Source organism: Setaria italica, chromosome IX (genome assembly GCF_000263155.2).
Source record: "Setaria italica strain Yugu1 chromosome IX, Setaria_italica_v2.0, whole genome shotgun sequence".
Classification (NCBI taxonomy): domain Eukaryota; kingdom Viridiplantae; phylum Streptophyta; class Magnoliopsida; order Poales; family Poaceae; genus Setaria; species Setaria italica.
The window spans coordinates 16,104,878-16,121,167 of NC_028458.1; the positions used below are offsets into that span (position 1 = coordinate 16,104,878).

Genomic DNA, 16,290 nt, shown 5'->3' on the forward strand with positions numbered 1-16,290 from the left:
AAAGACTACAATTTTCTAGCCTACGAGTGCTATTATTTGGGCCATGGCTCTTCGCGCTGAATGCTGATCTATTTATAGCATGGTCGCTCGTTTATAGTCAAGGTGCTACAGTGGGGCCATGAGGGCTCATTACAAGATTCTCCTAATTCGATAAGGTTGAAGAGTTTTCATGTGATGCTTGGCCTGACCTCCATAAAGGCCAACAGGAATCTTGTAGCTGCTCAGGTGGCGCAGTAATTGTGGGCAGGCATCTTTGTCGTGTCTCCATCGTTGCACCAGTCCTTATCCTCAAAGAGCTGGGCGCATACTTTCGGTCGGTGGGCCTCTATGGTTGTGCCTATCCTTGTGCTCGGGCACTAGGATCTGCTTCAGGGATCAACTTTTCCTCTTTGACCATTGGACCGATTATCCTAATCGCTTCAATGCTCGGGGGCTACTCCTATGGAGTGCATCTTGCAACGCCCTCCATATCCTTCGCTTCGACTTGTTGGATGCCCGACATCCATCAACTCGGCACTCAACTTCGCTCAGCGTGTTGGCTATGCGTTCACTCGGATTTTCTTCTTTTTTGAGCACTACGCAGCCTCTCCGTCACCATGACATCATCACAGCTTCAACCGACTTCATTTTAAGCTTCGCTATGATGACCTCAAGTTCCTGTTCGCCTACACATCGCTCGGGAGCTTGAGGGATATGGGTACCCCATGGGTCCCTACCGACCAGGATACTGGCCAGACCTAACAAGTGGGCCCGCCCGTCTAGGGCGTGCGGGCCGAGAACATGAAGATACTTGGAGTACACGTTAAGGCAATAAGACAGTTCAAATCTGCCCGGATATCGTGGAACGCGTATTCTAGTCCGACTCAGATTACCTTCTATGTAACTACCGAGTAGATTAGATTCAAACCGACTTGTAACCCTAGGTCATCAACCTATATAAGGTGGCCAAGGGTGCCTCCCGAGGGCATCCAATCTCATACCAGCAATACAATCCACACATATAGGATGTAGGGTGTTACTCTCCGGAGGGCTAAACCTGTCTAAAACCCTCGTGTCCCTTGTGTTCTCGCGATCACCTTCGAGTGCTTGGTTTTGCAATCGCCCTCACCTACAAATCAACCACTTGGGTAACCCCTTGGTGGACCGCCGGGCTTATAAATCCGACATAGGGTGATAGTCAGCAATACACAAGGTGTCCGATTTCTTGTGCAACAGGATCATGTAAGCCTGATTGACCAGATGCAGGCTTGTACTATCGAAGTCCAGAGATACCGTGTTGGTGCTCCTATTGCCCAAGATCTCGTCAAAGTGGTTAAACACAGCCTCTGCCTTTGCTTCATCTTGGACAACCACCATGTCGTCTACCCGCAGTGATGCAATGTTGTTTTCTTGGCTATGATGGCAGTCTTGCAGGTGGAAAAATCTTGTGTTAGCATCTCCTTCAGCCAAGTAGTTAATGCAAGAGCGTTGTCGTACTATCATCCGGAGTAACGATGACGGACCCAGGCATCTAAGCTTCATCTTATTTCTCAGAGCACGCTCATGATCAGCTAGAGACCTATGGTCTTGAGCAGAATCAAACCTATAGACCAGCTCCTTAGCAATTGCAAGTTGCAGAAATGCTTCCCACATGTTTGGCTCTCCACTTCTTGAGTGCGACTGCCGTGTTACGTAGCTTGTAGTCAAGAACATGAAACGCATCAACCTCCAGCCACGGACAGTACCATGCTTGGGCCACCGTCTCCAAGTATCCATCATACTTAGGCCACATGTTCTTGAACCTGAAATTCCAGAATGAGCTGAGAACACAGCTAGTTTGGAGGAGCAGCGGCGCATGATCTCATCCTTTCGACGAGAGTGCCATGAGGTTGTGGTCTGGGAAGGATTCGGTCCAGTCATCCGAGACGAAGACACGGTCAATGTTCTCAAGAGTGGGTCAACATGTTCATTGCTCCAAGTGTATAAGCGACCATGGAGAAGCAGCTCAAGAAGTTCAGTGTCATCGAGGAAGCGCCTAAAACAGTTCATCATATGGCGGTTGAGGCGGGAATTGCACTTATCCTCATCTTTGTAAATGAGATTAAAATCGCCACACACAAGCCATTGACCTGAGCATCTAGTACAAACCTCTCGTAGCTCCTCCAGTAATGCCACTTTATCTTCATCTGACTGGGGGCCATACACACATGTCATCCACCATTCTTCTTTACTAGAGCTCAACCGACCGTGAGTGAGAAATCACGAACCAGAGGGTTTGAGATCACCCAGGTGTCTCGGTGCCATGCCAAGAGCACCCCACCACATGTGTTTGTGGTCGGTAGAGTAAAGTAATCAAACCTAGCCCCAAATAAATCTAAGATCATCGCATCATTACAGTCATCCAACATAGTTTCTTGCAGCATAACAAGAGAAACACGTTCTTGAGCGACCACCTCACGTAACATGTTCCGTTTAGCTCGCGCATTGAGCCCATGGACATTCCAAACTAAAATATTTTCACAATTCATAAATAAACCATTGGCGACCAGTTACCCAGGCAACGAGATCAAGGCTCTATCTCTGACATGGTCACCACGAATGATGGCCCAGCTACAGGATGCAAGGTGTTGAGGGTCTCACATTGCAAGACATTGAGGATGGCAGTGAAAACCTCCAGGAATCTCTAGAAAGTAGCGGCGTCCAACAGCCCAGATCTTGACAAAATCCCTAGTCGCTTCATGAGGATGTTTTGTGCTTGGAGAGCCGGCTTGGTGGCACAATCCCTCTACTTCTTCGCCAATCTCTTGCTTCGCCGCAGTAGTGGTGATGGCCTAGTTAGAGGAGTGCGTGCCCTGCGACGCGACGTGGTGAGGCACGTGGCTCCCGGCGAAATGATCCTGCAAACGTCCAACGCGAATCAAGAGACATTAGCCCTGACTGGTGTACAGACCTTAGGGGAAAGTGCAATGGCAGGGCCAAGCTAGATCCCCTTTGCATCACGAAGCTACCGTGGAGTGGCGAATCTGGCAGCTCAGGAGCAGGGACGTCAGCAAAACGTACCGCCTCAAGGAGCGCCAGCTTACTGTCTGGTTGTGGGCCGGTTTGAGTCAAGAGCGATTGGGCTAGAGTAGGCGGATCCGGTGGAGGAGGAAGTTGGGCCACCTCATAGCCCATCTCCTCCACGCCTGGAAGTGATTGGCGGCCCAGCCCATCATCAAAAGCCACCTCCCTACTTCCCGATGAGCAAAGGGGGGGGTAGCATGTGGGCAGCATGCCTCTCCCAACGGGCAGAAGCGCAGCCTCGACCGTCATGGGGTCGAGAACTCCTGTAGCAGTAGGCTTAAACTGCCACCCATCTGGGGGAAGGTCTTCAACTTCCCAGGCATGCCCCTTGTCGGGTAGCACCTATCGTTGAAGGGGGTGGCAAATTCGTCGCCTAGCCAAGCGACCAGCCTCCTCTATCATAGGGTCATGCAGACAACCCCACCACGCCAAGTTGTTGACTTCACGGTTGGGCCCAACAAGCATGGCCACCGCATCGAGGGATGGCCCCCGTTGGGACTCGGGTGCCAATCCCCGCTCGACAGCATCACCGCATCTGTCCTCCTCCACTACGGTAATCGTGCACTGCTCGAAGCACATCGGGGTTGCCAGGCTCCAAGCCCGACTGGAGAGACCTTTCGACGCTGACAAGAAGGACGGTCCCCAGCCCGAACCCAGGGATGAACCCCCACCTGATCCGGAAGCTCCATCATGGTTGAACCTGGAGGTTCTCAGCCATGGGTGGTCGCGGCCACCGTGCCTGGAGCTGGGGTACTCCTCATCATTGGAGCTACCAAACCAATCCGGGGAATCATCCGAAGAATCACTTGACAGCGACCAATCTTGAAATTCAACAATACGCACATGAACCAAATACCATAGCCCGTCCTGCTTGGAGTGGATGAGCTCGTGTGGCTTGAGGAAGAGCCCACATTCCATGTAGGGCTCAGGTGGTTCCGGGATGAACAGCAGCTTCTCCGTCGGAATGAGATCAGGATGCATGCACCAAGAAGCAACATAAAGAGAACAACGATTATTACTAGCTAGTGGTGCCGACGCCTCAACAAAGCTAGAGCATGCCGAACCCAGGACGATCTACACAGTGTTGACGTTGCGGGAATGGGCAGGGATACCCTTGAGCTCCACCAGCACCCGGGCGACGCCAGGCTTGCCATGGATTGCCGACGCCATCGCTTCTAAACTAGCTGAAAGGGGGCATCCGCCGACAGGTAGGAGTGGAGCACCCGGTCCGCAGCAGACGACGAAGTGAACTCCACCAGGAAATCTTCTGGTTCGAACTGGTAGATAGAGAATTCACCGGCATGAGCGCGTGGAACTCCTCGAGCAAGTGACCCACCTGGATCGGCGAAACTGCAGGACGTGTCCCTCCTACCATGCCGACCAAGGCGTAGGTGGACAGCCGTTCTTCAGTAGTATCAATCTCATGCGATCGAGGCACTACACAAATCTCCCTTGCCGGTCGCCGAGAGAGGTCGCCCAGAGGCCGCGGCGATGGGGGCGGTGAGGGCTTGGAGATGTCGTCATCGGCTGCAACCATGTCTTGATCCCCCACCTTGGGCGAGGAGGGTGCGCAGACCGTCGGAGGGGAGAAGGATCGCCTCGTGGACTGCGAATGCGCTGATCTTTTTGTGTCGGACGAAGTGGAGCGACCATGGGCGACCGGTGACGGTGGATGAACCAGTGGTCGCTATGCCTCCTGGTGATGTGGAGAGCGACCCCTCCTGCAGTGGCATGATCGATGACCCTCCTGCCTGCAGCGGAGGCAACGTGAGGGGTTCCTGCAGGCTGCCGCGACATGATCGGTGGCGAGGCAGTTGAAGCATCTACGAACCAGATCGATAGGAACAGGGTGAGGTGGCGGGCGAGCGAACGGGCGCTCTCTGCGTTGCCAGCAGCGACGACGACCTCAAGCCATCTCCCAACCCTCCTCAGGTCAGGTGCCGTCGGAGCGACCCCCGCTGCAACCGCGGTGCTAGCCGGCGACCACCCGGCAGCAGCGCCACCCCAGGAGGTGGCATGCCTCCAGATCTCCGGGCATCGACCATAAATCCTCCGGCGATGGCACGTGGGGCGGCCTCCCGGTGAGAGGGTGGCCCATCCTCGCAAGCAACCTCCTTCTGCGATGACGCGCAGGAGCAGCGGGCGACCAAGGCGACATCGCATCTGGCCCATCGGAGTCGGACAATGCACTGTACCTGAGCCAATCTGGGGTCCCTCCCGAGGGGGCTTCTTGTCTCAGCTCGAAGGAGGTAGCTAGCAGGTTGAGCGGGGAAGCCGGGTGGGGAGGGGAAGAGGGGTGCTGGAAGGAGGACGCTACCCCTGCCAAGGCGGCCACAGCCGCCGCAACAAGCGGAGGAAGGTGCGAGGATTCATCCTCCCCCTCCCAGCCATCGTCGGCTCCGTCCATTGGTGGTGGGTGGTGGGTGGGAGCGGGGAGGGTGGACACCAGGACCGGGCGGTCACCAGCGAGCTGGCTGGGGCTTTCTCGCCTAGAGAGAGATTCTGTGCGAGACTACTATTTATTGAGATTGGAGGGAATATTATATATCTTTCACCGTATTTTATAGTTGAAGCGAAGAGGAACCTTTCAAATCATTTGCGGTGCACAAACTGAATATTGTCTTCCTTTTTATCAATACCTAAATATGCTTACTACCCTCTAGTTCTACAATTATAAACTCTTACGCATCATTAATTTCATCACAACAACGTCGCATCCCCAGTCCAAGTGGTCATTTAGGCAAGAGCTAGCTAGCCGGCCAGCCATGTTCGTCTAAACGGATGTTTAGACCGATCAAATGCCAACCTTTTTTAGGTCTAATCGATCATTGTATCTGATTAATTGGCTAAATGCTGGTTGATCGGCTATTTAGCTTTTACTGCCTAGTCGAACACCAATCCTCGCTGGTTATTCTTCTCACTCAACCTTAACCTCTTGTAGTTGTAGCTATATTAAGGTCCTAATAATTAACTAACGTACGGAGTAAAGTAAAATTCAAAAATTTGCTAAACTTTTCTAGAATTTTTGGCAGCTTTAGGTGTGTTTGGATACTAGGTGCTAAACTTTAGCAGTGCCACATCGGATGTTTGGATGCTAATTAGGAGGACTAAACATGAGCTAATTATAAAACTAATTGCAGAACCCTATGCTAATTCGCGAGACGAATCTATTAAGCCTAATCAATCCATCATTAGCAAATGGTTACTGTAGCACCACATTATCAAATCATGGGCTAATTAGGCTTAATAGATTCGTCTCGCGAATTAAACTCTATCTATGCAATTAGTTTTGTAAGTAACCTATGTTTAATACTCCTAATTAGCATCCAAACATCCGATGTGACAGGTGCTAAACTTTAGCAGTGAGTATCCAAACGGGGTCTTAGGGGGTGTTTAGGAGGAGGGGGCTAAATTTTAGCCCCCGTCACATCGAATGTTTGGACACTAATTAGAAGTATTATACCTAGACTAATTACACAACCTCTAGGCTAAATCGCGAGACGAATCAATTAAGCCTAATTAGTCCATAATTTGATAATATGGTGCTACAGTAACCATTCGCTAATGATGGATTAATTAGGCTTAATAGATTCGTCTCGCGATTTAGCCTAGGAATCCTGCAATTAGTTTTCTAATTAGCTTATATTTAGTCCTCCTAATTAGTATCCGAACATCCCGATACGACAGGGCTAAAGTTTAGCCCCTGGTATCCAAACGGCCCCTTAATCTACGATTTCATTTCGATCGGTTCGAGGAGAGAAAATGGCAAAAGCTCAGGCCTTATTAAAGATGCAAAATCACTATTGTAGCAGTGTAGCACACTGTAGCGTTTCGTTTGTTGTGAATTATTGTCCAAATATTGACTAATTGGGCTCAAAAAATTTATCTCGCAAAGTACAATAAAATTGTCAAATTAATTTTTAATTTCTTCTACATTTAGTACTCCATACATGTGCCGCAAATTTGATGTGATAGGTAAAAAGAATACCTAGTGTTATAGTTGGAAGTCGGGGAACCAAACAGCCCTCATTCGTACTTGGCTGCGCGCACTGTCACTGGCACACTCACCAGAGACGCAAGTCCGTTCTCGCCTCTCCAGATCCGAAACGCGTCGCAGCTTTCCTTACTCGTACCTGCACGACGCAAAGCCACTGATATCTGGGTCCTATGTCTTGGTAAGCCCACCGGTCAGTCACACCCTCTTCCCCCGCAAAGCCCTCGTCCTTATCCCCAATCCGCAACGGCAGCTCCCCATCCCATCCGTCCCCATCTGATCTCCCCCGTCGGCGTAGGTCCCCACCGCCTCCCATCCCCCCTCCCCTGGCCGTCGCGAGACCGAGCAGCCAGTAGCCGCAGGAGTAGGTGCTCCGTGCCCCGCCCTCCAACACGCAAAAGGGGGCGCCACCTCCCCTCCTCGCACGGCACGCGAGGTGCTCGACTGCTAGTCGCACAGCAGGAGGAGGAGGTGGGAGCCGGCGGGCCACCCATGTCGAGCGGCGCGGACGGATCGGCGCCCGGCGCGGCCCTAGACCCAGGGCCGGGCCCCGAGCCGGACCGTGAGCCGCAGCCGCCCTTGCCGCAAGCTCCAGCTGCGACGCTGGTGCCGGCGCCGCAGCAGGAGATGGTGGCGTTGCAGACGGAGGCGCCGGCGGTCACCATCGTGATGTCGCGGCCAGGGGAGGAGGTTCAGGCGCCGGCGCCGCAGCAGGAGGTGGTAGCGTTGCAGACGGAGGCTCCGGCGCCGGCGGTCACCATCGTGATCTCGCGCCCAGGGGAGGAGGTTCAGGTGCCCGATGCAAAGGGCGTCTCCCCGGCGTCCTCCCCGCAGGCAGATGGCGTAAAGGCCATGGCCGCCTCAGTGTCGGTGACTGCTGCGGCGGCCGCGAAGGAGGCCGAGCTGGCGAGGTCCGACAGCTTCGACGACTACGAGCAATGCAGGTAACCCGTCGTTTTGGGTTCGGCTGTGCCCAAGCTCGGACCATTTCGTTGAATCGCGAATCGGAAGGGAACGGGAGTGTGTTTTGCCTGGAAGTGTTCCAATTTTGTATGTTGACCTCGTTAGGTTTAGCAGCGGCGCGTTCTATCCATCCATGATTTACCTGCGATGGCGTTTGGTGATCCCTGTCTTGGGGCACTGCTTGCTGAACTTGCTCCTGCAGGGAATTTATTGTAGTTGTATGGATAAACTTGTTCTGTTTGTCTTGTAGTTGTATGGACTTGTGATTTCCCTAGCTGGCTTTTCTGATTCTGATAACACGAATGGATTTTTGGCTGCAGTGCAGATGAATGTTGTTCATCAATTATCACCTACAAGCAATAAGTCTTTGAATATGTTAATTGACAATTTACCCGACTCTTCGTTAGTATTGTGACCTTACCAGTGCATTTGATGTGTGCTGATTTAGTTAAAGTGATAAACTTCTAATTCTCATGAAGCTCATACATTAGTTTGATTAGGCTGTTATGGAGTGCAAAAGGGACTACATGAATTGCTGGCAGTTATGTTACTTTAGGATCTTGATGAAGGTATTTGAGCTTTATCATAGGGAAGGTAGGTTATGCTTCCCAATGCAGTTGGTTGACCTTGCAATCTTGCATGTAGAAGCAAAGGATATTCAGAATGAATACATCAACTTTATGCTCAAGCTTGGAGGTCCTAACATCTTTTACGTACAGTACTATGATAGATCAGTACACCATGGATTCAATAAATATATGTAGCATTTATCTCTTGGCTATTAAGGGCTAACTAGCAGCTAGGAGGCTGCGGATGAAAAATAATATGGAACACATGCTATAAAGTGATAATCAACATCTGGTTGAACATTTTTGGTGCTGTAAGCATGGACTGCACACCATTGCTTTGGCATTTATTGATGTTCTTGTGGGATCTTTTTAATATACTTGTTACAAGTAATACCACATGTCCACATCCATTCCGTTTCGCTTGGTCAAATCATCCTGGCTCTTTATTTTGACATTTATAGATATTCATGGGAGCCCTATTTTGGTTATTTTGTTCCCAATGCAGCCACCTGGAATCAATATTGGTTAGTAGTGCTAAGGGAGTTTGCGCTTTGGGTCACTTGTTCAACAGGAATAATACTCGTTACTCTTAATAAGCCCAGGTCCCAGTTAAGGACTTAAGGTACCTATGACCAATTGGTTACCCTTGTTTTACATGAACAATGCATTGGCATTGACAGTTTTGTTCTCTTGTGGTGGCCTAGTGTTGCACCATTGAGCTATGTTTTGTGTAGTGCTTTAAGTTAATGTGGCGTTTCTCTGTATACAAAAACATTTTTAATGTTAGACATTGCAATGCCATTTGATCATTAGGTCCAGTCATGTAAAACACAAATCTAGAGGCCCTTCTTCATTGTATACTGTCATTTGCTTTAACTTCAATATCTATATGTTCCTGACTCTTTGCTGGTATTACCTTCCTTTTTTCCTGGAGGATTAATATTTTTTTCACGTATTCAGAGTCTGTCAGCAGAAGACAGAAGAACCTCTGGTAGATCTTGGATGCAGATGTCGTGGTGATCTTGCTAAAGCACACCGCACATGCATTGATGTTTGGTTTCGCACGAGAGGTTCAAACAAGTGTGAGATATGCCAGTAAGTTTTCTACACAGATGGTTCTTGGTGGCTGTTGCTTTGAATTGCTTTGCCGAGCTGATTTTCCTTGCTATACAGACAGGTGGCTGTCAATATCCCCCCTCCAGAGACACAAGCAAGTGTATGTTTACTGTTATGTACTTCATATATTTCAATATGTGTGTTGGACCATTTGGAGAAGGAAAAAGTCCAAATTACTCCCTTCAAGTATAACCAAAGTCTGGATGACCCCTAAAGTATTTCTTGGTTCAGTTTACCCACTAAACTATGCCATTTGGTTCAATTTACCCCTTAACACAATTTGTCTTTTTTGTTTCTCCATGCACAAGTGGAGTCTTCAGTTCAAATTTTGCAAGATGATATCAGACATCATAATACATGTTAGAAAAATATATCATGAATTTTTTGTCATTATTTCGATAGGGTAGGATACTTAATAATAAAATTTATCCTTGAGATACAAAATTATATAAAAAATAATGATGACAAATTCAAAAAATATTTTTTTAATATAGATTATGATGTTCACTACCACCCTGCAAAGTCTCAAATTAAAATTCAACTTGTGTATGGAGAAGCAAAAAGGACAAATTGGATTATGGGGTAAGTTGAACCAAATAGCATAGTTTAGGGGGTAAATTGAACCAAAACATAGTTTAGAGGGTTATCTGGACTTTTGCTATACTTGAAGGGAGTAATTTGGACTTTTTCCTTTGGAGAATGTATGCTTCCTATTTCATATGTCTATCCATTGTCATTATGCCTTAACTAAGAAACTGATCTATGTTTATGTATAGCCAAGATAAAGTAACTGTTGTCAGTTCATATCTGTTGAAGTACCTTGTTAAGTATAACAACTTCAATTTACTTTGTTCTGGAAGACCTCTGATACACAATTACATAAATTAACATCAGCTTGAAATTTGAGTAGTAACAGTATTGATAAAATTGCAAGTCGAATTCTTCTTTCTAGTTGTGAAATTTACTTGTTTTCATTCAGCAGACAAGTTATTGGGTTTGGAGGGTTGATTCGACTTATGGAAGGGGACGAGGAGGACGTGAAAGGGTATTTTTATGACTGTGGATACGATAAATAAGAAACAAATGCACTAATTTGGCTCTGTATCTGCAAAAAATGAATTAGCAATCATGTAATCATGTGCAAGTTTTCAATTTTTTGAACCCGGGCATTTCGTTCTGCTTCATATTTTATTTTCTTCTCTTTATGTGTAGGGATGGTTTAGCCCACTTTGGGTTGCATTTGCAATTCTGATTGGCGGTCTCTTATTGGACGTGCTAATATCTGTTTCCCTGGGCGTCTCCGCACTTCCTGTCAACATAATAATTGGTATGGAACAATGTTTTGCTCTACCATATTCCAATATCCTTAACAGTTCTGTTATTATTTACCATTTGTTGAACTCCAAAAAAGAGATAAGTGGAAGGCAGGGTAAGGTTTAGCTTCATGAGACTTAACCTTACAGTTTATTCTTCATCGACAATCGACTATTATTCAGTCTGTTGTTTTATACGCAAAATGTCCAACCTACCATCGCTAGATTGGCAAATAGGAGTTTGGAACTACACTTGTTTCATGTAAAAACAAAATCAGAAGTCACAGGATGAAACTGAGTCACGAATGTTGTTATTGTTGATACTGTTTCCTAGCATCATTTCATTAAATGGGCAGCTTATTAAACACATTTTTTCTATTGTACTAATTTTGAAGTCTTAGGCTTTAGAATCTCAAAAGAAAGCTACAGATTTTCAAGGGAAGACAAGTGACTCAAAACAGAGTTCTCTGGAATAACTATAGGCTTCAACAATCATATCTAATTTCTTGGAGTAGCTAATGATAGATAGTGGTTATCTAATTTCTTGGAGTAGCTAATGATAGATAATGGCCGTAATGTGTCCATGGGATCTATCCCATTAAGTTTATTGGCAATCCATGTTTGTTGTGCTTCATACTTTTGGTTCTATAATAACAAGACATATTGGAGTCATATTCTCATTTGATTGATTATCTTGCTGCTACTTGTGCGTTGGTTCACTTGAAGATAGCTCTGCGCACTGGATGTTTGTTAATTGAGTTACCTCACCTTCCTGATTTTTGCAGGCGTTCTTATTGTTCTCGGCTTGGGCACCGCCCTTCGCCTAGCTCTGGAGTGCTGCCAGGAATGGGGCTCCAGGAGGAACGTGAGTAACATGCCAAGGCTGGAGAACATACCGCCGACCGGGTACCATCCTGCAGTAGTATGATTATGGGGTCTGTAAATAGCGTAGGAACATCTAAGCTCGTGCTGGCTTTTGGATTATTCTCGTGATTAGCTTTAGCTCACACGTCTCGTTAAAAATCAGAGCTCAGATTCAAAGCGTGTTGATCACGATCGGGATGCTCCAATGTAAATACCCAGTTCCTGATGCTCAATGGTCACGGGCAAGTATTGATGCCAAATTGTCAGCCACAGTATGGATGCTGCCTGGTTAATCATGCAGCACAGCCTCATGGTTTGTTCTGATGACCGCAATGGTTGTGAAGGCTAGCTGTGGATGTAGGCTTTGCAGTGGTATGCATGCCTGTTTAACTCTTCTAATATCGTTTGAGCACTAAGTTGGGTTGGATGTAGCCCCTATTAGCTGCTGATAGCGATGGTAATTTCACATGCCAAGAAATTTTTTACATTTCCCTTCTGAATTCTCATTTTTTACAACCCTCTTAGCCGTTGGATGGAGACAGGCAAAGCACTATAGCCGTGATGTGCTTTTTTTTTAGGAAACTTTATTATTTTTATATTTATTATTTTAACATTTTGCAAAAATATATGGTTAAACAAAAAAATTGCAAAACTAGACTATTGTCACCTGCTAGGCCGGCGGAAGGATCTTACCGCCGGCCCAGGCGGCGGTTGTTGGATCGGCGGAATAGCCTTACCGCCGGTCCAGACGGCGACAAGGGTACATTCCTCCGTACTTTTTTTAGGAAGGGAAATGATAATCCAGATGAGTGTGAGATAGCTGGGACCAGCCCGGCCCACTAACACACCACAACGGCCCATGAGCGTCGCATTCTCGGAGCCTACCAACCTCCACATCACCGGCGAGCACATCACCCAGCGCCGTGGAAACCGCCGTAGCCGAAGAGGGCAAGGAAAAACAAAGCCTACACGCCCAATCTCACGTCTCGCCGGCGGCCGCCACCGTCACCACCATGATCAGCATCCTCGCACAGGTAACCCGGCCTAACCCCTTGAGTATCGAGAAATCGACGGGACCCCGTTTGATTATTGTGGCTGATTCGGTTCCTTTTCTTGTGGGTTGGGGGTCTGGATCTGCGCGCAGGAGCGCCTCCTCGGATTCGCCCTGGGCTCCGTCTCCATGGGCGGCTTCGTCCTCCACCAGCGCCGCGCCATCTACCGCTCCCTCGCCGAAGCCGACGGATCGTCTTACTTCTACCAGGTCAGCACCTTGGTTTCATCCTCCGAGCCTAGCTGATGTCTGCTTTCTGAACTATTGTGGCGATTCACGGCTTAGTTTTCCATAGAACACAAGACAGACTTCTAGTGACCATCAGAATTCATGATTTTTTTTTGTTTATGCTGTGACCTTTTTACCGCCACTAGCATGTCAACAGACAGACTTTAATCTCACAGGTTCCATGGAGTTAGTTATAGGTGTTTGGTTTGAAGAATCCTCTTGGTTTTTCTATGATTTAGTGCAACAAAAATAGTCCTTCAGTAAAGCAAGTGGGTTGGTGCCATGGTGCGGCCATTAGGATCACACATTGGAGGTGGTCCATTCCACAATCCCCACTTCATTAGAAATGTGCACATTGCAAACCCAATATAATAGCTACTTCCAACATCCATTTTTATATGTCGTGTTTTGATTGGATTTTATTTTTCATAATTCCTTATGCAAGTATAGTGTACAAAGTTATATCACTATTTGTACATCAAGATACTTTTAATATGCTATTGATGTTGTAATAATTGGCAATATGCTATAAAAGAAATTAAGGTCAAAGTATGCTTAATCAAAATGAAAATGAACAGAGGGAGTAGTATCATAGTCCAAGCCAAGGAATTTGGGAAGAAAGGAAAGACTGAAATGCACCTTAGTTTGGTTGTGCTTTTCTCTCCTAGGTGAGAGAAGAGAGGGTATGGGTTTGTCCTTTCTTTCTCTCTATAATACAAAGATACGCAGCTTTCCTATGTGTTCGAGAGAAAAAAAAGGTTTGGTTGTGCTTTTCATCAATTCCATGCTATCTAGATCAATGTTTCTCTTGCTGCTTTACTAAACTGATTAGAATTTAGTGTGGTATTGATGGCATTAAAAATTTTAGGAGAAACCTCCAAGTTCGAGAATATCATATTCCGTTTCTGAAATCTTGGCCCTTGAGGGATTAATATCTGTATGTTCCCAAACCAGTGACATCACAAGATACAAAAGAAAAACCTGAACAGAGAGTTGTGGAAATCCAAAAGTATTGTTTGAACACTGCTATGATTTTTGCATGATCTCTTATCAGAGGTTTCAAAACATCCAAGTATTAAATGGTTGTCCCATGTCTTGTGTGTTTGTCTAAGGAGGATCCATCACGAATTATTCAAATTCAACATATGGTACCTTTTCGAAGAAATGATGGTGCCTTTTTTATCTTCATCTAGAACTGTTATCCCATTAGCTTCTTATACATACCAAGATAAAACCTCAAAAATTGCAAAATTTGTGGCGAAGTCAGGGAGCAAATGAGTTGTAAATATAACACCTGTGACACTGAGGATGTTCCCTAGGAAAAAATAGTATTGTGTAGTCATGAAAGATGTGTTTTTGAACTGTCTTCCAAGTTGAAGTCATAGCTAGAAACAGCATCAGGGTCTAAAGCTGGGTGTTTTTATGGGGACATATGGAGCACCATCTTTTGAGCAGTAAGTTATATTGTTCCCTTTCATGAACCTCAGCAGCCGCGGCAACAAATGAGGATTGCTATGTTCCAAACTTTTTACTAAACCTTGCCGGTTACCTGTATCAGTTTTCTAGCTCATGATGAAGCTATCCTCACTGTCTCAATCTTTCCTGTTGCACAGCCTGGTGAGATCATCAGTCGAAAAAGTTCACCTGAACTGGCTCGTGTATGGAACAAGGCGGTGGACGAGACTCTTGGACGACTTGTTGTATACCTTAGCTCTCGTGGGTGGTGATTCAAGCACCTTGTTGAACATGACAGGTGAAGAAGTGCGCAGGGCGGCTTGTGACCGTTTTTACGCCGTTGTGCTCAAATGCCAGGAATGTACTCAACATTTCTCTATACCCTGAGTTGAACGCCTTTTGTATTAAAAGGTTCTCCAATGACCTATTTATTGCGAACAAAGTTGATTTTGCTACACTGCACATGTTCCCCAAACAAGGATCTAGATGTGACTTCAGGGTGAATGCTCTAGGCCTGCTAAAGGGATGGTTTCTCTTACTATTATAAATATACTATATTTATCATTGATTACCGGTGCAGTATAAACTTCATTGCTAACTGGAGTATTTTTAGGGTTTAAATAAAATCACAGATTGCAGAAGAGAGAAACACATACCACAATCATATGGATAAGAACCCGGCAACACAACTTGACATCATCCAAGCATGCTCCCCCATAATTTCAGCGAAGAACAGTGCAGAAGGTTCATACTAATGCCCCTTTAAAGTCACCAGGAAGGTCATGTGATACAAGCTCATTGGACCACCAGAAAATACACCAAATTCCACACTACAACCTTTTGACGAAATCAGCATTACAACTGGCAAACTACCACGCAAAGACTAACCATTTAATTGGTAACATAACATAAAGAGCTGAAGTGCCGAACCTAGAGCAAAAATAATGTGGGTATGCTATGCTTGGGTTGATATGATTTGTCCTTGGTCCTCACTCAATACTCTCTTGCACGTATGGATGATGAAAAAAAAATCACATGTGCTTCGTTCGTTTCTTTTGAATTCAGAAGTGATTTTGTTTTAGAAAGGGGTCCTTCTTACCGGATTATAGTTCCTCTTGAAGAATATTCAAACAACTTCAAAATGTGAATGTGCTAGCAAGTGTACATGGAGTTGAATTAAGAGCAAAAGAGGTGCAGCTTCTATAATAACCAGTCATGACAGGAAATAAAATGATCACAGAAGAGAGAAACACTAATCACAATCATATTGATAAGCACCCGGCAACACAACTTGACATCATCCAAGCATGCTCCCCTAGAATTTCAGCGAAGAACAGTGCATAAGGTTCATATTGATGCCCATTTAAAGTCACCAGGAAGTTCATGTGATACAAGCTCATTGGGCCACCAGAAATATACCAAATTCCACATTACAACCTTTTGACGAAATAAGCATTACAATGTTGCATTAACCATTTATACTGGCAAACTAACAAGCAAAGACTAACCATTTATACTTGGCTTTCACCATTGTTCTGGGAGTTCATTAGATGATGAAGCCAAATAGCCAATGGCGATTGCTTTTCTCATCCTTCATCCACAACATACTGGTCTGCCACCACCGCTGCTGCTACTATTGCGTGGATCATGGTGTTGACTGTTGCGTGCTTCCATCTTTGGTAGAACCGATTGGCT

At 46.3% G+C, this 16,290-nt stretch overlaps 2 protein-coding genes across 4 annotated transcripts; both read left to right on the top strand.

Moving 5' to 3' along the window:
• The first annotated feature begins 7,364 nt into the window (after window positions 1–7,364).
• On the top strand, window positions 7,365–12,348 carry LOC101782408 (E3 ubiquitin-protein ligase MARCH11). Of its 3 annotated transcripts, none has more exons than XM_004982774.3 (6): window positions 7,365–7,980; window positions 9,529–9,663; window positions 9,742–9,784; window positions 10,664–10,729; window positions 10,897–11,011; window positions 11,783–12,348. In XM_004982774.3, the coding sequence occupies exons 1-6, from the start codon at window positions 7,529–7,531 to the stop codon at window positions 11,923–11,925; spliced, it is 954 nt and encodes a 317-aa protein (XP_004982831.1). In that variant the 5' UTR covers window positions 7,365–7,528; the 3' UTR covers window positions 11,926–12,348. The 3 variants fall into 3 exon arrangements, with proteins under 3 accessions (XP_004982831.1, XP_004982833.1, XP_004982832.1); XM_004982775.3 differs by having other exon boundaries at window positions 7,366–7,980; window positions 10,667–10,729; XM_004982776.3 differs by lacking the exon at window positions 10,664–10,729.
• Window positions 12,349–12,709: 361 nt separating this feature from the next.
• Window positions 12,710–15,162, top strand: LOC101783352. Its single transcript, XM_004982777.4, has 3 exons — window positions 12,710–12,895; window positions 13,006–13,122; window positions 14,754–15,162. Exons 1-3 carry the CDS (start codon window positions 12,875–12,877, stop codon window positions 14,865–14,867), a joined length of 252 nt encoding a protein of 83 aa, XP_004982834.1. The 5' UTR covers window positions 12,710–12,874; the 3' UTR covers window positions 14,868–15,162.
• Window positions 15,163–16,290: the final 1,128 nt, after the last annotated feature.